This window comes from Scardinius erythrophthalmus (assembly GCF_964197995.2).
Source record: "Scardinius erythrophthalmus genome assembly, chromosome: 20".
In the NCBI taxonomy this organism is placed as follows: domain Eukaryota; kingdom Metazoa; phylum Chordata; class Actinopteri; order Cypriniformes; family Leuciscidae; genus Scardinius; species Scardinius erythrophthalmus.
The window spans coordinates 931,242-953,117 of record NC_138240.1 but is presented as its reverse complement, the minus strand read 5'-3'; the positions used below and the strand labels follow the sequence as shown (position 1 = coordinate 953,117).

The 21,876-nt window shown below is 38.9% G+C and overlaps 1 protein-coding gene across 1 annotated transcript in view; it reads left to right on the top strand.

Moving 5' to 3' along the window:
* Window positions 1-21,876, top strand: part of loxhd1b (lipoxygenase homology PLAT domains 1b) — a gene marked incomplete at its 5' end in the record, with an annotated part of 66,382 nt that overhangs the window by 10,967 nt on the left and 33,539 nt on the right. The window contains 11 exons of the mRNA XM_081349827.1: window positions 1,925-2,048; window positions 3,569-3,819; window positions 5,492-5,627; window positions 5,704-5,864; window positions 6,514-6,600; window positions 6,680-6,815; window positions 8,424-8,578; window positions 11,825-11,985; window positions 12,069-12,145; window positions 20,214-20,410; window positions 20,868-21,060. Coding sequence (XP_081205953.1) covers window positions 1,925-2,048; window positions 3,569-3,819; window positions 5,492-5,627; window positions 5,704-5,864; window positions 6,514-6,600; window positions 6,680-6,815; window positions 8,424-8,578; window positions 11,825-11,985; window positions 12,069-12,145; window positions 20,214-20,410; window positions 20,868-21,060 — 1,678 coding nt within the window. The remainder of the gene's footprint in view (window positions 1-1,924; window positions 2,049-3,568; window positions 3,820-5,491; window positions 5,628-5,703; window positions 5,865-6,513; window positions 6,601-6,679; window positions 6,816-8,423; window positions 8,579-11,824; window positions 11,986-12,068; window positions 12,146-20,213; window positions 20,411-20,867; window positions 21,061-21,876) is intronic.

Below are 21,876 nucleotides of genomic sequence, written 5' to 3'. Positions count from 1 at the left end.
TCAGAGGAAACGGAGACAACGGATTATGGTCTGTTCCTGTTGGAGGCTTGACCCAGACTGAAATCACAGGGAATGTTTTATGCGTTGACTGATGAGGTTAATGATTGGGAACAGGTGCGGGTGATTAATGATCCTGAGAGTGAGTGCAGGTGTGCTAGAGGGAATCTTGAGTAATGTAGTGCAGAAACCAACGGTAACCGTGACAGAAAGCTAGTTTCCGCCACAGAATAAAACATTTTACGAGATAATTGCAGCTTTTAATCTAACAATTGCATGTTTACATCTTTAAATTCTGACTTTATATCTCGCAATTCTGACTTTATACAGTATCTCGCAATTCTGACTTTATATCTCGCAATTCTGACTTTAAATCTCGCAATTCTGACTTTAAATCTCGCAATTCTGACTTTAAATCTCGCAATTCTGACTTTATATCTCGCAATTCTGACTTTATATCTCGCAATTCTGACTTTATATCTCGCAATTCTGACTTTATAACTTGCAATTCTGACTTTAATATCTCACAATTCTGACTTTATATCTCGCAATTCTGACTTTATATCTCGCAATTCTGACTTTATAACTTGCAATTCTGACTTTAATATCTCACAATTCTGACTTTATATCTCGCAATTCTGACTTTATAACTTGCAATTCTGACTTTAATATCTCACAATTCTGACTTTATATCTCGCAATTCTGACTTTATATCACGCAATTCTGACTTTATATCTCGCAATTCTGACTTTAAATCTCGCAATTCTGACTTTAAATCTCGCAATTCTGACTTTATATCTCGCAATTCTGACTTTATATCTCGCAATTCTGACTTTAAATCTCGCAATTCTGACTTTATATCTCGCAATTCTGACTTTATATCTTGCAATTCTGACTTTATATCTCGCAATTCTGACTTTAAATCTCGCAATTCTGACTTTATATCTCGCAATTCTGACTTTAATATCTCACAATTCTGACTTTATATCTCGCAATTCTGACTGTATAACTTGCAATTCTGACTTTAATATCTCACAATTCTGACTTTAAATCTCGCAATTCTGACTTTATATCTCGCAATTCTGACTTTAAATCTCGCAATTCTGACTTTATATCTCGCAATTCTGACTTTATATCTCGCAATTCTGACTTTATAACTTGCAATTCTGACTTTAATATCTCACAATTCTGACTTTAATATCTCGCAATTCTCACTTTATATCTCGCAATTCTGACTTTATATCTCGCAATTCTGACTTTATAACTTGCAATTCTGACTTTATATCTCACAATTCTGACTTTATATCTCGCAACTCGCAATTCTGACTTTATATCTCGCAACTCGCAATTCTGACTTTATATCTCCCAATTGTGTGTTATAAAGCAATTGTGAGCTCCCAATTTAGTTAGAAAGTCATAATTGCGAGTTTATAATACGCAATTCTGACTTTACAACTCGCAATTGCAACGTTATATCACAAAATTCTGAGATAAAAAGTCAGAATTTTAAGATACAGGTCACAGTTTACCTTTTTTATTTTCTATTTTGTGGTGGAAACGAGCTTCCATATAAAACTGACAGAATTTGAAAGCTGAGACTTTGTTTCATATCAAGATAATGTTCAGTGAAGCTTTTTCCTACTGAAAATGGCACAGGCTAAAAGATCGATCTTGTCATTATATTCGAGACATCATCTGGGTTGGTAGTGGATGATTTGCATTCGCTCCACCTCACATGGCATCTCTCCGGATGAGGTAATTCTAGTCACCTTATCCACGCTGAAAGGAAACACCACACTACTCTACCGGATTGGCTTTCCTTCTGACGAGAGCCTCGGCCTGCAGATAGATGGATAGATATGCACATAGACACCATATATCACTGCAATGAAACCCGCACTGCTGATGGCGCTCGCTTTTATTTCAGGTCATACTGGATGATTTGGGAAACAAAGCCATGTACGAGTTTCCCATCAGCCGCTGGTTTGCCATCGATGAAGACGATGGAAAGATCCAGAGAGATATTCTGGTTGGAGGGAGTCAACCCACCGGTAAACCATACCGCTTCTCCAATGAGCAAGTTTTATAAAATCTGCTCAGAAAACCAACATCAGCATCAAATACTGAGGATGTAGTCAGTGTGATGTTTGAATCGAGGACATCAATGCTTTAGTAAATTGCATCTATATACACTACCTGTCAAAAGTTTGACTTTTTATGTCTGAAAGAAGTCTAACCAAATCTGATCAAAAATACTGGAAAACAGTGAAATATTATTATTATTATTATAATGTAAATCATCTGTTTTCTATGTGAATATATAGTAAAGAGTAATTTATTCCTGTGATCAAAGCTGAATTTTCAGCATCATTACTCCAGTCTTCAGTGTTGTCACGAACTGCTCCAAGACACGAAGGTGGAGAATCCAAATGCAGATTTATTTAAGGGGTAATCCAAAGAACAGGCAAGGTCAAACACAGGCAGGCAGTCCGTACAAACAAACAAACAAACAAACAAACAGGCAGGGGGCAGAGGCAAAAGAGTAATCCAGGGAACAGGGCAAGAAATCCAAAACCAAGAGACAAGAAAACCAGGAGAATGCTCGGAATTGCAGTGTGACACTAAAACAAGATTTCACAGGGAATGAATGAGTGTACAAGGTATAAATAGGCTGAGACTAACAGGGTAATAAGATACAGGTGAATGCAATCAATGATGATGAGTCCGGGCAGTGAGTTCTGGGAAATGTAGTTTGTGAGAGTGACAATAGTCTGGTGTGGAGTGCCCTCTGGTGGCTCTCATGGGCACTCCAGCTGGTGACCGTTACAAGTGTCACATGATCCTTCAGAAATCATTCTAATATGATGAAACATTTATGATTATTATCAATGTTCATATTTATCAGGAAATTTAGGAAGTTTAGGATAAGTAAGGTTAAAAAAAATACTTTTATTTAGTAAGAATGCATTCAATTGATCAAAAGTGACAAAGACATTTAAAATGAAACAAGGATTCCTACATCAAACAAACGCTGTTCTTTTGAACTTTCTATTCATCAAAGAATGCTGAAAAATAAAATGCATCACGGTTTCCACTAAAATATGAACATTGATAATAATCATGTTTCTTTAATGCATTATCAAAAGTGACAGTAAAATGTAGTATGTTACAAAAAAAATATATTTCAGATAAATGTTGTTCTTTTGAACTTTCTATTCAAAGAATCCTGAAAAATTAAATGTATCACAGTTTCCACAGAAATATGAACACTGAAAATAATCAAATGTTTCTTGAGCATCAAATCATCATATTAGAGTGATTTCTGAAGGATCATGTGACACTGAAGACTGGAGTAATGATGCTGAACATTCAGCTTTGATCACAGGAATAAATTACACTTTACTATATATTCACATAGGAAACAGATGATTTAAATTGTAATAATATTTCATAATTTTACTGTATTTTTGATCTAATAAATGCAGCCTTGTTGAGCAGAGGAGGCTGATGATGAGCAGGACTGGTTGTTAAGTAAGCTCTTAGACTCTCAGACTGGACTGTGTGTTTGCAGGGATCGTGTACAACGTTCAGGTGGTGACAGGGAAGATCCGAGGTGCGGGAACCAACTCTAAAATCCACGTGATCATGCACGGCTCCAAAGGCATGAAGAACAGCGGGAAGGTTTTCCTGGAGGGAGGAACGTTTGAGCGCGGGCTCACTGACATCTTTAACGTGGAGATCGCGGCGCTGCTCAGTCCTCTCAGTCGGGTCACCATCGGTCACGATAACGGAGGGGTCAGTCCCGGCTGGTACTGCGACAAGGTCTCGTTTCACCTCGTAACCTCTGTGTTTCTCAGCTGAAACTGATGATTATCAGAGAAAACATTTCAGTTTGTCGTTTAAAACAATGCAAGTTCATGCAACAAAGCAATGCACAAACACAACCGATGTTAGCCTTCATCCTTCCCTCGCACTTTTTAACACATCTTTCCCTCGCTGGTCAAAATGACCTGAAGCCCTGAAATTACACGTAACGGTCACACTTTATATACAGTGTCCTTGTTACATATGTTACATGTACTTATTATAGTAATAACAGTAAATTATGCATAATTACATGCAACTAACTCTCAACCAAACCCTAATCCTACCCTAACCCTATAGTAAGCACATGTATTTAATTAATATTAATCAGTACTTAAATATATAATTACACTGTAACGACGACTCCTTCAAATAAAGTGTAACCTACTTCATTTTTTTCTTCCAGAAAGCTTATTTCATTTTGATAATATTTTTTCTCTTCGATTTTTTTTTTGTTATTTTTTATTTTATTTACCTTTAAATTACTAGATTTGATCAATAAATAATAAATTAATAATAATTTAAGCACATTCCTCACATTCTTTCAACTTAAATTCAAAATAACTCACAATTTCATGCATAACCCTTTTAATTCAGCTCTAAATATCTTACATTGTGTGTCTTTGCCGACCTCTTTGCTGTGTGAAAATAATAATATAACATATTTCATGACTCTAGATGGCTCTATATGGAGCAAATGAGCGGTTCCTCTGAATCCTAAAGCCAGTTTCTCTTCAGTGTGCATTCAGATGCACATGTAGACATTATAAAAAAAAATTTGGTAAAATTTTAGCATTTTTAATTAGAATTTTGAGCATTTTTAGGTTTTTCTATGTTTACTGAAGCATTTCTCGCATTCCTTTCATTCCTAATGGGGTCAAATTGACCCGCGACGGAAGAATTTGTTACTTTTTTAAATTTCAACCCCAAAACTCCTCGAATCCATTACATTTTTTTGTGTGTATTCGTGGTTCAAGTGCGACACAAGTCATGTGTGTCTTGGACCCCTCCGATGAACACTCAATAAAAAAATAAAAAAATAAAAACCTTTCGGGTCAAAATGACCCGAGTTTGTAAACATGAAACTAGTGTGCTAAACATCACGTACACACAGCACATGGATGGTCTTTGTGCTTTGAGAAACATCTTCTGTTGAGATTATTAAAGTGAGACACGCAGGAAAAACAATGTTTTTATGCACTATTTTGCTTCCATAACAAGTCTTCTTTCAGACCAGTGGAAAGAAACCACTTTTTAAGTGTTTATTTTACTATTTGCGTCCGTAGATTTCAGTTTCAGTCCATATCTTTAAAAGCGTTGAGCAACTCTAAACTCTCGTTTTGCACAAGACATTTAAGAGTACACCATAAGCGGTGAAATTGTATATGACTACAAACTGAATATTATATTTATTTGAAAAAGTAACTCAGATATTTTGTTGTAAATTTTAAAAGTAATGCATTACTTTACTAGTTACTTGAAAAGTAATCTGATTACGTAACTCAAGTTACTTGTAATGAGCCACACACACCACTGGTGATGAGTACGTGGATCTGCACCACAAACAAAGCGTAACGCTGCATTAAAACGCATTTAAATGCTTCATTTGTCTGTGTCTGTTGTGTTGTAGGTGGTGGTCTTCTGTCCGTTCACTGGCATCGAACAGACGTTCCCCTGCTCTAAATGGCTGGATGAGAACGAGGGCGATGGACTCATCGAGAGAGAACTCTATGAAATGGTCTCGCTCAGGCAAAAGAGGCAGAAAAGTGAGTATCGCTCTTGACGCGAGAGTGAAAGAGGTTATAGGTTTGTGAGGTTAAACGTTAAATCTCTGCCCCTCAGAACATCCCTGGTCCCTGTGGATTTGGACGTCAGATCTTGCAGGCGCAGGAACAGACGCCTCCATCTTACTCCAGATATACGGGGAGAAGGGCAAGTCCGATGAGATGAAACTCGACAACAAAACTGATAACTTTGAGCAGGGCCAGCTGGACAAGTTCATGGTAAATCTGCTGTTTTGGAGTAAAAATTGGTGTTGGACCAAATGGCGAAAACTATATATTAGGGGTGTACATGTATTCGACACCGTGCATGTGGTAATGCAATGTTGTTTGCTAACCGGCACAACAGAGAAAGAGCAGAAGAACTTTTAATTTACTGTATTTTACAACAGCACAATGTTTTGTTTTTATTGTAAGTGTACACAAATAAAAATAGACTCAGTTTATTAAATATGCAAATTTTGCATACATTTCCAGAAACAGAAATCTGAACATTGCATAAAGTCAGGTTTATAATTCTTGTTTGATTTTGTTTAGTCTCAGTTTCTATTGAAGTCTTACTCTTACTCTTCGTATTTTAAGTTGTTTTCACTTTTATAATGAGACATTTCAACTTAAAATTTGGTCAGTTGAGCTGACTTGAAACCAGCTGGAAAAATTCATGGTAAATCTGGTGTTTTGGAGGAAAAATTTGTGTTTTGGATAAAAATGACCAAACTACGAAAGGTATTTTAATATGTTTAATATTTGTTTTCAAATATTTTCAGGGACAGGACAATGCATTTGTTGCAGTATGGATTGTCATACTTAATGCATTTCAGCAGTTCAAACCATCTAATCTGCATATCATTTGTTCATTATCATTTGTCAGATCGAGCTTCCGGATCTTGGGAAGCTGACGAAACTGAGAATCTGGCACGAAAAGAGGAATCCCTTCGCCGGCTGGCATCTGAGTCGAGTAAGAGCTCGAGATTGAGTGTTTCACCGTGATTTACCGTGACATGATCTGAATAACGGTCTGCTTTATGTCTCCTAAGATATCCATAATGAAAACTTTAACGAAGGAAATGTACAAGTTCCATTGCGAGCGCTGGCTGGACACTAACGAGGATGATAACGAGGTTGTGCGAGAGCTTCCGGCCACAGGAGAGCTGATCCCAGAGCCACTGCCACGTATAAAGATTCATTACAAACTCTAGTGTGTTGCTGATTACAAGTTACATTAGTAAAGTAACCTATTAGATTACACATGTTAGGTTCTGTGTTCTGGCTAAGTATGATCTAGCATGTTGGAGCACATTGCTAGCATGATTAGCATGTTGCTAGCATGATTTAGCATGTTGCTAGCATGATTTAACATGTTGCTAGCATGATATAGCACACTGCTAGCATGATTTAACATGTTGCTAGCATGATATAGCACACTGCTAACATGATATAGCACACTGCTAGCATGATTTAACATATTGTTGGCATGATTTAGCATGTTGCTAACATGATTTAACATATTGTTAACATGATTTAACATGTTGCTAGCATGATATAGCACACTGCTAGCATGATTTAGCATTTTTGCTTGCATGATTTAACATATTGTTAGCATGATTTATCATGTTGCTAGCACGATATAACATATTGTTAGCTTGATTTAGCATGTTGCTAGCATGATTTAACATATTGTTAGCATTATTTAGCATGTTGCTAGCATGATTTAACATGTTGTTAGCATGATTGCGCACACTGCTAGCATGATTTAACATGTATTCTGGCTATGTTAAGATGACCTTTGAACTTTAACTCATTTATCACTTAGATTTGGTCATTTTGTTTCAAATCATATCAGAAAATACATTCTGTAACACTTAACAATAAGATACATTTCATTTGTTAACATTACTATATATAACATAACTATATTAGTTAACATGAACTAACAATAAGCAATATTTCTACAGCATTTATTAATCTTAGTCAAATGTAATTTCAACATTTACTAATACAGTTTTAAGTTCCAAAGTTGGATCTGTAAATATTAGTGAATGCACTACTAACATGAACATCAACAAACAATGAAGAATTAGATTTTTACTAACGTTATACATAAAAATCTATATAAAACAGTAAATATAAAACTAGATTAAAAAATTGTCTAGAAAAAGTTTGAAGTTTGAAAAAGTTTGAAAAAGTTTTAAACTTTCAAAAGTTTAAAGTTTGAATGTTTAGAAGGGAATACAGTTTATTGTTAGCATGATTTAGCATGTTGCTAGCTTGATATAACGCTTGATATTAACGCTTGATTAGCATGATTTAACACATTGCTAGCATGATTTAACATGTTGCTAGCATGATTTAACATTGTTAGCTTGTTGCTAACATGATTTAACATGTTGCTAGCTTAATATAACACATTTCTAACATGTTGGTAACATGATTTAACACACTGATAGCATGATTTAGCATGTTTGTTAGTATGATTTACCATGTTTCCAGCATGATTTACCATGTTGCTAACATTATTTAACAAATAGCTAACAAGAATCAACACATTGCTAGCATGTTGATAGCATAATTTAGCATGTTGGTAACAAGATTAAGGGAGAACATAATTTTTTGCAATGTACTTAATTTTTGGATTATTCTGATTATGTAGATCTGAGGCAGTTATGACCCGCCAGTGATTATCATGCATTACGTAGCATGTTTTTTCCCGTGATCAGAACAGACGTGCAGTATAAACCCTCATGTTGCTCTCTAATGTATATCTGTGTTGTGTTCCTCCAGTTATCAAGTATCGGGTCACTGTCTCCACGGGGAACGTGAGCGGCGGGGGAACGGATGCCCATGTGTTCCTGTGTCTGATCGGAGATCTGGGAGACACGGGCGAACGCGCTTTGATCAACTGCAAGAACAACGTCAACAAGTTTGAGAAGGGCAACGTTAGTGCAGTTCCTGTGGAGATCTAGAAGTGACTCGCTCTCTCGGCACATCTTAAAATTAATTTAAAGGGGACATATCATGCTAAATGCACTTTTTTAGCCCTTAAATGCATTTTGTTGTATATTTGGAGTGTTTAGAAGTACAGAAAATATGAAATTATTCTCTTCAGGTGCTTCGTTGATATCTTTATATTCTGTTTTGGTCATATTTTTCAACCTGTTCCGATTTTTCTGTTATCTATGACGTTTTGTGAACTATCACGTCACAGCATTTGCAGCGGAACTGCCAAATAAGGACATTGACTTCCAGCCCAACACTTCGAGCGATCCGCCATTATTATTTCTCGCTGCAATTTTGTAGTCCAAGCTAAAGGATGCAGAAGTTACGAGAGGGTAAGTTAAAATGTTCGGTTGTTGGATGTAGTAACCCACACGCTTCATTACACCGTCTATTGTAGATGAACTGCCGCGCTTGTGGCGCATGTTTGACTGAAAGAACGAGCAGAGAGAGAGACTCGGTCTCGCGCGCGCTCGCACTCTCTCTCGGAGCCCGGCGAAAGTGTAAACAAGACACCGTCTCCAAACTAGATGCTGTCTAGCTCTCTCTCCCTTGCACATATTAATCAAAATAAATCGACACGGTGGTAAAATGTCGGAAGACCAAAGTTTCATGTGTAAATACAGTAACACACCATTGCAATACATCCACTATGAAGACGTTGTTCTGCAGGTTCGTCGTCTTCATTTTCATCTCGATCCGGCTCCAACTCTGGCTCGAACATGTAAGGCTGGCTGGACAAGTCTTCCGTTGTTGACATTTTGTTAATAACGTGTGAATAAAAAGTTTCTGTGCTGCTAGATAATCCTATCTCTGATATCAGACTACAAAAATGGCCGAACGGGGTGGAGTTGAACCTCTGCAACCTGGAGAGGGGGGCGGGGTATGAAGTGTCTCAATTGTATTTAAAGAGACCGCACCAAAACGAGTTGCTGTCAGAAGCACCTCAGAAAAGGGATAAAAAAGGGGCCCGTGGAGCTATAATAATGAGGAATTCTGACCCAAGCATTGCAGTTCCGCATTATATAGACCACAAATGTATGATGTATAGAGCTCGGGATCGTTGCGTCACGCCGCAATGCATTGTGGGAATCACGGTACGGAAGTAGATGTACTGTATAGTAGCGTATATTAGGCAGTAGGTAACGTTGATCATTTGGTCATTAATTTAGGTTATTTTTTGGCAAATGGTTCAGTATTGCTGTATTGTGAACTGCTGTAATCGGTCTCATGATCGACAGGGGAAACGCCTCATAAATCATAATAGTTTTCCCTATTTTCATTGAATGGCTTGGGTCGCCGCTGGTCGTCAACCGGACGAAAACAGTGGATTATTGCACGTATGATAAATTACTCCTGAAGTGTAACAAACCCGCATAGACAAGCTTCATAGCTCACAGAATCTGACAAGTGTGTGTGTGTGTCACCACTGATGCTTGGTTCACGGTGCGAACGATTGTTTTCTCCGCGTTTACCTTGTAGATATGCAGATCTTGCACTCATCCATTTGTGAACTGCAAGTGAGCCTCCAGTGACAAGTTTCTACTTTTCTAAAAGTGTCTACTTTTAAACAAACAATTCAAAACGAAAGAAAACAGACAGCTCTCTGCTTATGTAAGTTAATCAGTATGCAATTTGCATTTCTCTCTGGCGCGTACAGCGAAGATCGCCAATCAGCATCGTCAACCTCATCTTTGCAGCCGACTGTGACAAAAAAAACCCCATTTGTTTATTAAACAATTAAAATGTGTGTGTGAATGTTGTTGCCGAGGGCACAGGAAATTGTAAATCCGGCTCTGGATCGGAGGTGTAAGCGCTCACTCCACAGACCAGGTAGGAAAATATCAGGGAAACAGAGGCTTGGTATTAGCCTACTCCAGACTTTATTCATAGGGATCGATTCGCCTATAATCTAATTTTTTTTTTAAGTAGCGTTGTTTGGCTTCATTATTAAGTTTGTCAGTATACAGTATAGCCTACTTTTTTTGTCACGGCCCATAACTTTTTCTCTTTCTTTCTCGGTGCCGGTGGAGACCGGTCGGCTACGCTATTACTTTATTCCGAACGCTTCTGCGTTGCCTCTAAAATGGCCGCCGTTACCCACAATGCATCATTCCATAACGTCTACGCCCGAGCTCTATATGTAAAAAGGAACAATTTAAAAGCATGATATGTCTCCTTTAATGTTATATTTTTAAGATTCAAATTTGCCTTGTTCTTTTGAGATATAAGAGGCTTAAAACGTCCTCCTCATTATAAACAATATATTTATTTAATCAAGCTCCAAAAACAGCTCGTTTTGATATTGCAGGATCTGTGATGTCACACAGGCATATATATTTGCATATGCCCGCCTCCAGATCGAGACATCGACAAATAGTTAGAGATCATCGACCATAGGCCCCGCCCACTGTAATTATAAGCCCCGCCCACTGCCGTTCAGTCTCTTAAAGGCTGACATTCACAAATATATGTTTGTTTGGACATTTGAGTGTTTTGTTCGCAGATAAACTTTGATTGACAGATGAAGCAGCGACTGTATTGAATCTGACAACAGCTGATCATTTCAGACAATTAAATTCCAAAAACAATTTAAAATTCCAATATTTATTTACGTATTCATTAATATATTTTGAATGCTGTACATTTATTGATGGATTAATATTTCATTTATAAATTCTTTTTATAATTACCACTTTTATTGTCCATTAAAAAATCAGCCAATGCATTACTTAGTCTATTTATGTATAGATTAAATAATTAATTACTAAGCAAATTTAATAATGCCTATTTTTATTGCACAATTAGCTATTAATGAATGAAATGCTTTATTACTATTTCAGTGACACTTGTGGTGTTCCATAATTGGCAGATATTTGTTCTTGTTTTGAGCATAACATTTTGATAATTTTTTTTTCAGTAAACAAGATTTAATATCTTAAGTAAATTATATGTAAATGTATCTTGATTCATGAACAAGCCAAACATTCAGTCTTTGGCTCTTCTGTGTTTCTAGGCTGATGAGTTGATTATTGAAGTCGTGTCGAAAATGTTGATACATATTTCAGCAAACAAGACTTAATATCTTCACTCATTTTTCTTCTCCAGTAAATGCATCTTGATTCATGAACAAGCCAGAAATACTAAGCAAAAACTTTCCGCCTTTGCTCTCCTGTGTTTGGTCTCAGGCTGACGAGTTCATCATCGAGGCGGTGTCGATCGGGCAAGTGCGCCGGGTTCGGATCGGTCACGACGGGCGAGGCGGAGGCTGCGGATGGTTCCTGGATAAAGTGCAGATCCGAGAGGAAGGCCAGGCCGAATCACAGGCCGTTGAATTCCCATGCAACAGGTCACAATCATGAACTTGCATCCAGATCAGTGCTTTAACACACAGAAGCGGCTCATGTCCTCGTCTCGTCTTCATCTGTGCAGATGGTTGGACCGCGGGGAAGACGACGGGCAGATCGTTCGTGAGCTGGTGCCATTCGCAGACGGACAAAGACTTTACAGTGAGTTTCTTATGATGCTTTTCACATCTAGTCATTTATAATCTAATTAAACCATTAGATCAGGGATTCCCAAACCTTTTTTTCTCAGCTGAAGCCCTTTGAGCTGTTGAGAATATTTTCTTGATGTTAATATTTCAATAATATAACAGCACATCTGCACGTGAACGGTTCTTCTTTGATGTCGGTCACTTGACTTTCATCTTTTTTAGTTTTCTTTAGTATTTTGTCTGTTGTTATTTTGAAGTTTAATATTTAATACATTTTTAGTAAGTGTTTTATTATGATTGTTTTTATTTAAAAAAATAATTTTAAATTTTGTTAATTTGTGTTTTATTTTGATTGCTATTATTTATTTTTGTATTTTTAATTTTATTAAGTGTCTTATTCTGGTTTATTTTATTTTAAAATAATTTATTTCAATTTGACATTTTTATCATTTAATTCATTATTATAAAAAACAGTTTGGGAAGCCATGCAATCAAGAGTAAATGTCTAGGTTACGACTGTAACCTCTGTTCCCTGAGAACGATCGTCGATGACGCTTTGGGGAACGCCTCTGCGTGAACCGGTGTCTGAAACCCTTATCTAATCACTGCAATCCTATTGGCCGGCGACTGCCTATGACATCACTACTAGTGCGACCCGGAAGTAGATAAGGGGCGTGTCAACAACTTATCGTCTGTCAACAACTTATCGTCTGATTGGACTGTTTGGCAGGCATCCCCACAGCATGGCGAAAGACACAGTGTCTCGTTCCCTGGTCTCAGGAAACAGAGATTACAGTCGTAACCTAGACGTGGGAACTCGCACTGAGTCGATTTGACGCTATGGGAACGATACCAATGCCACCATGCTGAGGGGAGTGCATGCCAAATTATGGCTGTGACAAAAACGTCAAAAAACAGCAGTTTCACTGAAATGCCAAAACACTCCCCCTTTAGGTCACATACAGGCTGTCAGTGACAATATCCCCGACTTGGCCACTGCCCAAGCTATAAGCCTCAAAGAGGCCTCCGATACAATGAAGGCCTACCAAGGCCGATCAAAGGCTTGGAACCAACAGCTTCCATGGAAGGGGTTTCTCTAAGGGAATATGGCCAGGGAGTCCGAAAGGAGTCCCGTCCAGTTACTTTCTGAGGGGGACATGAAGTCAACCCCACATGCCACCAGGGAGGCTGACCTGGTCTAATTTACTGACCTAGTCTTGCCAACAACCCGTCTGTTTCCTAAACAGAGTCTCGAACATATTTTGCCTCACTTGTGGAGGTATCCGATAGGGAGGACTGCAGATATTGGCAGTAATTGCTCACAGACCGGATCATAGAGACCGGCATCCTGGAGAGTAGAACTCAGCATAGAGCTTCTTCTAACCCTTGTAAACGAGGGGAGTAACTCTACTCAATCCTGGATCTACACAGTGCTTCAAGGCCAAGTGGAGGCTGGGCACTCTTAAAAGGGACCCTAAAAAGGGGAGCGCCTCCAGCTCTTGGGTTTACATTGCCAACAGGCACTGAGTGTTGCTTTCGTCAACGAAAATGATGACGAAATATTGTCGTCAACGAACCGTTATCACCTGACGAAAACGAGACGAGACTAGACGTAAATGCATGGTCATGTGACGATGACTAAAATACATGTATAATGCAATATCGTTGACGAATAAAAACGAGACTAAATGTGGTTTAAAAAAATAAAAACTATGCTAAAATGTCTCTTCATTTTCGTTGACCAAAACGAGACGAGACGAAATGTTATAACGTCACGACGAATGAGAGAGTTGTGCGTGAACCCATAGCTTTGTCGGCTTTAAATTCTGGATTGCGATCTGGTCACCCGATTATCAGCGAATTTAACAATATATTACTCCATTAGTTATTCTATTAAAATGTCCCATTGATGTATTTGACACATTCATAATCATTACTTTTGCCGGTTCTTTGTGACAGCTGCATGTTATTGGCAGCGTCTCTGGTTACATGAACACGTCACCGCATCAGCACCAGAACATGGAGATTTTATTTTAGAGAATAATCGCACAACCTATTCGATATCCTATAATTAAATAAACTAATCGAATATCCAAAAATCGTGACTCATCCCTGCATGGAATCTCTTGTTTCTTTTCCCAAATCTTCACTCACGTCACGTCTCACCCATTTTCTAAAGGTATTATAAACGTTTCTTGGTTCGCTTTTAATTAGGCCTATTATATTCGTATTCTTTACTGTGGTAAAGTAGAAAAACGCTGTAGGACAGATGGCCTACATTTGTACTTGCATGTCAAATTCTTTTTAACACAGTTTGTGCTTGTTATATAGACATAGGGCGCGTCAAGTTTAGTTGTAAAGCGCGTTTCACACGCGCGGGTGATTTTTAGTTTCACTTTCTCTGGCAGCGCAATCTCAAACATAGCCTAAATATTTCGCCCTTGTGGAGGATAAAATTCGCTCTTCAAACCAATTTACATCAAGTAGAAAACACAAAGATATCATAAAGAGATCGATGGAGATCGATATCTTCGTGTTTTCCTGCGTCCCACATCCCTCTCAAAGCGCAGAGTGTATATCACGCGTCTTTGTGTGGAAATATAAAACGAGTTTTTTTTTAAATAACCCCCCAACCACCGCCGGTAGTTGGTCCATTACCGCGGTGGTAAAAAAAAAACCTGCCACCGTCACAGCCCTAAATATAGGCCTACTAAATAGCCTATAATAAGATAGCCTTGTTTGAAATTCTATATTGACTGGGTTAAATAGAATCACATTACTAAAAAGAGACTAAAATACAATTTTCATTGACTAAAACTAGACTAAAATGTCATCAGTTTTGGTCGACTAAAACTAGACTAGACTAAAAAGAGTATGAATGTGACTAAAACTAATAAAAACTAAAATGACAGCCTGACACAAAGACTAGACTAAAACTAAAATTAAAACAGGCTGCCAAAAACAACACTACTCAGGCCTCCGCCCTTTAGAGCTGAGTATTGTAGCTGGTTTATCCTGCTAGGCCTTAAAATTGAAAAAGGATTTTTTCCGCTGAGCCCCTTGAATAAACTAATTCAAGTCATAAGGCTGAATGTCATTGGCCACTTACTGTGGCCTCTATTCCCTTGGGTTTATTAGAGAATATAAAATCTGTCTTGTAAAAAACACAAGATAATAGGCCTCGACCCTGATACACTCCTCAGGGTCGTCATGCTGATAGTACTCCCCTTGTTAGGGTCATTATTCAGAGTACTTTGCTACCCATAGCTCATGTGATATCACTCTTCACCACCCAGGCTCAGGTAGAGACAGATTAGTTACTCCCTCCCATTTGGGATGGTTGAGTATGCTCCCTTAGAGCCGAAGCACTGCCTGGGCTGACGCCCGTGACATTCGAAGCTGTAGGCCTCACAGTAGGCCTCCTCGATAGTCCGGTAGCGTAAAACTATGCTCCTCTTGCTTTAAAGGTTCGATAGCACTTCTGCTGAGTACAGTGTAGTGTTGTTTTTGGCAGCCTGTTTTAATTTTAGTTTTAGTCTAGTCTTTGTGTCAGGCTGTCATTTTAGTTTTTATTAGTTTTAGTCACATTCATACTCTTTTTAGTCTAGTCTAGTTTTAGTCGACGAAAACTGATGACATTTTAGTCTAGTTTTAGTCAATGAAAATTGTATTTTAGTCTCTTTTTAGTAATGTGATTCTATTTAACCCAGTCAATATAGAATTTCAAACAAGGCTATCTTATTATAGGCTATTTAGTAGGCCTATATTTAGGGCTGTGACGGTGGCAGGTTTTTTTTTTACCACCGCGGTAATGGACCAACTACCGGCGGTGGTTGGGGGGTTATTTTAAAAAAAAAACTGGTTTTATATTTCCACACAAAGACGCGTGATATACACTCTGCGCTTTGAGAGGGATGTGGGACGCAGGAAAACACGAAGATATCGATCTCCATCGATCTCTTTATGATATCTTTGTGTTTTCTACTTGATGTAAATTGGTTTGAAGAGCGAATTTTATCCTCCACAAGGGCGAAATATTTAGGCTATGTTTGAGATTGCGCTGCCAGAGAAAGTGAAACTAAAAATCACCCGCGCGTGTGAAACGCGCTTTACAACTAAACTTGACGCGCCCTATGTCTATATAACAAGCACAAACTGTGTTAAAAAGAATTTGACATGCAAGTACAAATGTAGGCCATCTGTCCTACAGCGTTTTTCTACTTTACCACAGTAAAGAATACGAATATAATAGGCCTAATTAAAAGCGAACCAAGAAACGTTTATAATACCTTTAGAAAATGGGTGAGACGTGACGTGAGTGAAGATTTGGGAAAAGAAACCAGAGATTCCATGCAGGGATGAGTCACGATTTTTGGATATTCGATTAGTTTATTTAATTATAGGATATCGAATAGGTTGTGCGATTATTCTCTAAAATAAAATCTCCATGTTCTGGCGCTGATGCGGTGACGTGTTCATGTAACCAGAGACGCTGCCAATAACATGCAGCTGTCACAAAGAACCGGCAAAAGTAATGATTATGAATGTGTCAAATACATCAATGGGACATTTTAATAGAATAACTAATGGAGTAATATATTGTTAAATTCGCTGATAATCGGGTGACCAGATCGCAATCCAGAATTTAAAGCCGACAAAGCTATGGGTTCACGCACAACTCTCTCATTCGTCGTGACGTTATAACATTTCGTCTCGTCTCGTTTTGGTCAACGAAAATGAAGAGACATTTTAGCATAGTTTTTATTTTTTTAAACCACATTTAGTCTCGTTTTTATTCGTCAACGATATTGCATTATACATGTATTTTAGTCATCGTCACATGACCATGCATTTACGTCTAGTCTCGTCTCGTTTTCGTCAGGTGATAACGGTTCGTTGACGACAATATTTCGTCATCATTTTCGTTGACGAAAGCAACACTAGGCCTGAGCATAATACTTCTTACTTTCTAGAGAGAAAGGCCTGACAACGCCCATGAGATATCTGCATGGGAGGCTTTTTGAAGATAGCCTGCTACCTATGCTATTACACCACTAGCATTTTTACACCTAGTGCAAAAGACTGGCCTTGGCTAGACAACTCTTGTAGTAAGAGGAGGCCAGTACTAGGAAAAACTAGATTTACAGGAATAAATCTCCTGATGGGCTCTAGCTCCGAGGAACCTACACTTAGATACTGAGAGGCTCAAGGCAAGAATGCTTAGCAGACCGCCACCGTTTTCCTAATTACTAAGCCTAAGCCAGATATCGAGGTTGCCCCGTGAGGGGCCGACACACAAATATTACATGACTGAAGTTCAGAGCTATAATCTCAAAACGACTCTCAAATGACTCTCAAAGTGAGAGGAGACCTGCTGCTCAAGTATAAGGTGGCTATCAAGGTGTCCCGACTTGCTTGACTCTGTAGTTATATCTGGAGCTTGACAGAGCGGTGGCCTCAGTAGAAAAAATGATAGGGAGGAAGCCATCTCACACAGAGGGCCCTATCTTGCACCCAGCGCAACTGACTTTGTACAGCGACGCATGTATCATTCCTATTTTGCACCCGCGCACAGCGGACTTTTCCCTCCACAGACGCACGTCGGTAAATTAGGGAATGAACTTGCGCTCCTGGGGGCGGTTCAGCGAAAAGAGGAGGCGTGTTCCGGCGCAAACGTTCCCTGGTGCTATTTTGCAGTTTCAGAAAACAATTCCGCCACTGACCAGGAGAAACCTCGTCTAAAGTCAGTGGCGCGTTGCACATGTTATTCAGATGCTATTTTAAGGGCGCATGCTTGGCCATAATCGTGTGCACAACGCACACACACTTTGCTTCTCTCATCTACACAGAAGCAGTTTTCATTTTTAGAAAATCATACATTATTACAAGGAAAAATATTAACACACGAGGGAAATCATTGTTGTGTCCACGAAGATGTGAAAAACTAGGCATAAATCTAGCTTACACATTTACCCAAATTATCATACGCCTGTTTAACCGAAGCTAATCTGGGTGTGTTTCTCCATCCCCAATGTCACTTCTCTGTGTTTTACGGCCCTGACGAGAACGCCGGTCTCCTCGGCTGTGAACCGCTCCTGGCAAATCCGCCGTTATAATAGCAATCCGCCATGGAACAAGCGCGCCTGCTCTTAAAGGGAATGTGAGATGTCGCTCTGATTGGTTTATTTCACGTAACGACCAAACCACACCTATGAGTAATGAAGCGACTTCAGAAGTTCAGACCAACACATTTTAGATTTGCGTCGGGCGCAAGAGTAATTTATCCCGCCGGTATAAAAGCAACAGCACCCAAGACAACAAAGTTACTTGCGTTTCGCGCTTGATACTTGCGTTTCAGATTGTTAAAATAGGGCCCAGAATGTCTGTTTGATGCTCAGATGAATGGTGGCCTCACTAGAGAATTTTCCATATAATAAATCTAACCTGTTCACTACTACAGATTGGCACTACCCTCTACATAAGCCTGCCGACTCTAACACAAGAGGAGGCCTCTGGGAAGGGTATGCATAGCTTAACTATATATGGGAACTTCAGGGCCTTAATCTCAGCATCCTATAAAAACCCTACCCAACACCCCCATACTACTTTCTAACAGGGAACCGTGGTCTACTGTTCAACCTTACTAAAGACTCTCATAAAGGGAGGAGACCTACAGAGCTCACCCTGCTGCCCATAGAGCGATGGCCTAAACGACATTCACAAATGGAGGCCTATAGCCATAAGAGCTCGAAAGAGCGCATTTACTACCAAACCCGATGCCAGACCCACAGACGGATTCCTAAGTGAAGTTCACAACGTAATTTCAGGAGGAATGAACCCTTCTAAACTTTCAATTAACTGCCGGGGCAAATAAGCAGCCGCTCACCTTGCTCCCCAACTCCACCAACATAATTTAGGCATCTTGCTGCCATACTCATCATCGAAGCATTAGCAGTCCCACTGGAGGGTTTATCTAAGCTCGAGTTGAAGCTGCTTCCTCGAGCCCCTCCACTGCGGACAGCAAGCCAAATACGCTTAACCTTATTAGCTTAAAGATTATATGGGCAAAGGAACTCGTGAAATTGAAGGAATAACTCATCATGGGTCCAGCCTCAGGGTTCAGCCGCAGTGTTATACGGTCCAAATCTGACAGCAGATCAGCCTGGTGTGCTTGCAACACTTTGCCATAGTGTGCAAGGCATCACCAGCCAGACCTGCCGCTGCGTATGCCCTGCCATTTAAGCACGACTTTCTCTTTGATATGGCTTAAAAGGCAGGGCCGGGGCACTTAGTGTCGGTGCCTCTCCAGCCGCAAGACAGTTCGCGAACATCTCGTCAATTGGGGCATCGACACATACCCGTGTTTGCGCATCCCCTCAACATCGGCGTAGTTTGTACGCGGATGGTGATGAATTTTCAATCTCATTGTGTAAATTGGGCAGGAATGGACGTTACATAACACTCACAACTCAGGGGTCTGGGTGGATGTGAGGGTTTGGGTTGTAAATCCTCTTCACTCTCATCAGCATCTCCTGCTCTCTTGGGTTGTTTTTATATCCAGCAGAGCACTGGCTGCCGGATCAGAGAATGTTAGTTCCTGGAGAAGAGGGCAGACGAGAGGGAAATGAGTCAAGGGAAAACTCATAGTTGGCACAGGCAGATCCCTCAGGAACTGATCGTGCGTGCTCTGAGCCCTAGCAATAAACGCACAAGTTGTGTGTGTCATCAGATGTCAAATATCTTAGACATGGATGCACGCATTTCCTGAAGCGTTTTTCACAAGCCTTTTTGATGTTTTCATGTTGAAGCGTACAAACAAGACAGTCCCTTCAGACGATAAGTTGTTGACATGTTCTGTAGGCGCCCCTTATATACTTCCGGGTCGCACTAGTGACGTCATAGGCTGTCGCCGACCAATAGGATTGCAGTGATTAGATCAGGGTTTGAGACACCGGTTCACGCGGAGGCGTTCCCCAAATCGTCATCGACGCAGTGCGAGGGAACCCAGAATTCAGCACACAGATCAGATTTCGAGTTCATGGAAGGCAGATGAGCGCTCACTAGCTTGTGCCTGTTTTCAGACGTCAGTTATCACATCGCAGTGAAGACGGGAAACGTCAGCGGAGGAAGTTCCGACTCTAAAGTGTTTGTGAAGTTATACGGGGAGAAGGGAGACACCAGCAGGATGATGCTCGTGGTTTCCGACAACAACCTGCGCAACTACTTCGAGACGGGACGCGTGGATGTGTTCACCGTCGACACCGCGGACATCGGGCAGGTGTGTGTCGCTGTCATACCACAAACACACACGCATATTAAAGTGCCCATGTTATGCTTTTTGGGATATGACGTGTCATGCAGTGTGAAATATGATGCATTAGAATATAAAGATTCTGATATTAGATTCTGAACTGCGCTCATTAATTCCAGTCTCACGTCCTCTCACGTGATCAAGAGCTGAGATTCAGATATGATAATGAGTGTTTGGTTTCTGACCAATCAGAGCAGAGCAGCTCTCAGAGAGGCGGAGCTTAGAGAGACTGAATCTTCGATCGAAGCGTTTCAGACACTGAGAGAAAAGAGCTGATGCTGCATTGGAGATTATGAGGAAATTTGTGGGGTTTTTTTTACTTTGCATGTAAATCTGTTGTAGGAGACCTTTAGAAGAACATTAGGAAGCTTTAAAATAGCATAATAGGAGCACTTTAAACTCATTAAGATGTTTTTGAATGCAGATCAACCGGCTCCTGATTGGTCACACTAACGAAGGGATGCGTGCCGGCTGGTTTCTGGACAGCGTTCAGATCATGGTTCCCAATCATGGGAATCACTACATGTTCCCAAGTCACCGCTGGCTGTGCCGAGACGAGGCTGATGGGAAGACGGAGGTGGAGATTTACCCCAGTGAAATACTGGAGCTCGAACAATGTAAACACTCACGCTGTCGCGGTTTCGTTCAGTTTTACACTTTTATGATTTAATCCGCTTTAGGGGCGCCTTTCAAATCATCAATAACAATATTAAAAATAAATAACAATGCCAATAAACCATAATAAGGGGAAAGCAACAATAAGTTGCATTTTATTTTTATATATTTAATTGATAAATTACCCATTTTAATTTTATTAATTTTATTTATCTCATAAATTTTTAGTAAGTGTTTTATTTTTATTTATTTAATTTTAAAATTATTTAATTTACATTTTTATGACTTTTAATAAGTCATTTTAATAAGTGTTCAAATCAAAATGATTTGTTTGTATTTTAAAATTACCCAATTGTACATTTAGATTTAATATTTGTTTTAGTGTTTTATTTTGATTAATTAAATCATAGAAAATGTAAAATACAGAATTTAAAAATGAAATCAATTTCAGAGGAAATCAAGCGTTTTATTTTAATTTATTTTATTTTAAAATTATTTATTTCAGTTTCATATTTTGTTTAGATACATTTTTAGTAAGTGTTATATTTTGGTTGATTTTATTTTACATTTTTATTATTTAAGTGTTTTATTTGAATTAATTTTAAAATGATTCATTTCAATTTCATTTTTTTATTATTTCTTTAATTTTTAGTAATTGTCCAATTTTGATTAAGTTATTTTTTTATCATTTATGTTACAAATTTAACGATTTAATTAATTTGAGTACGTTTTATTTTGATTGATTTTATTAGTTTAGTTATTTTTTTTTATTTATTATAATTATTCACATTTTTATGGTTTAATTAATGTATCATATG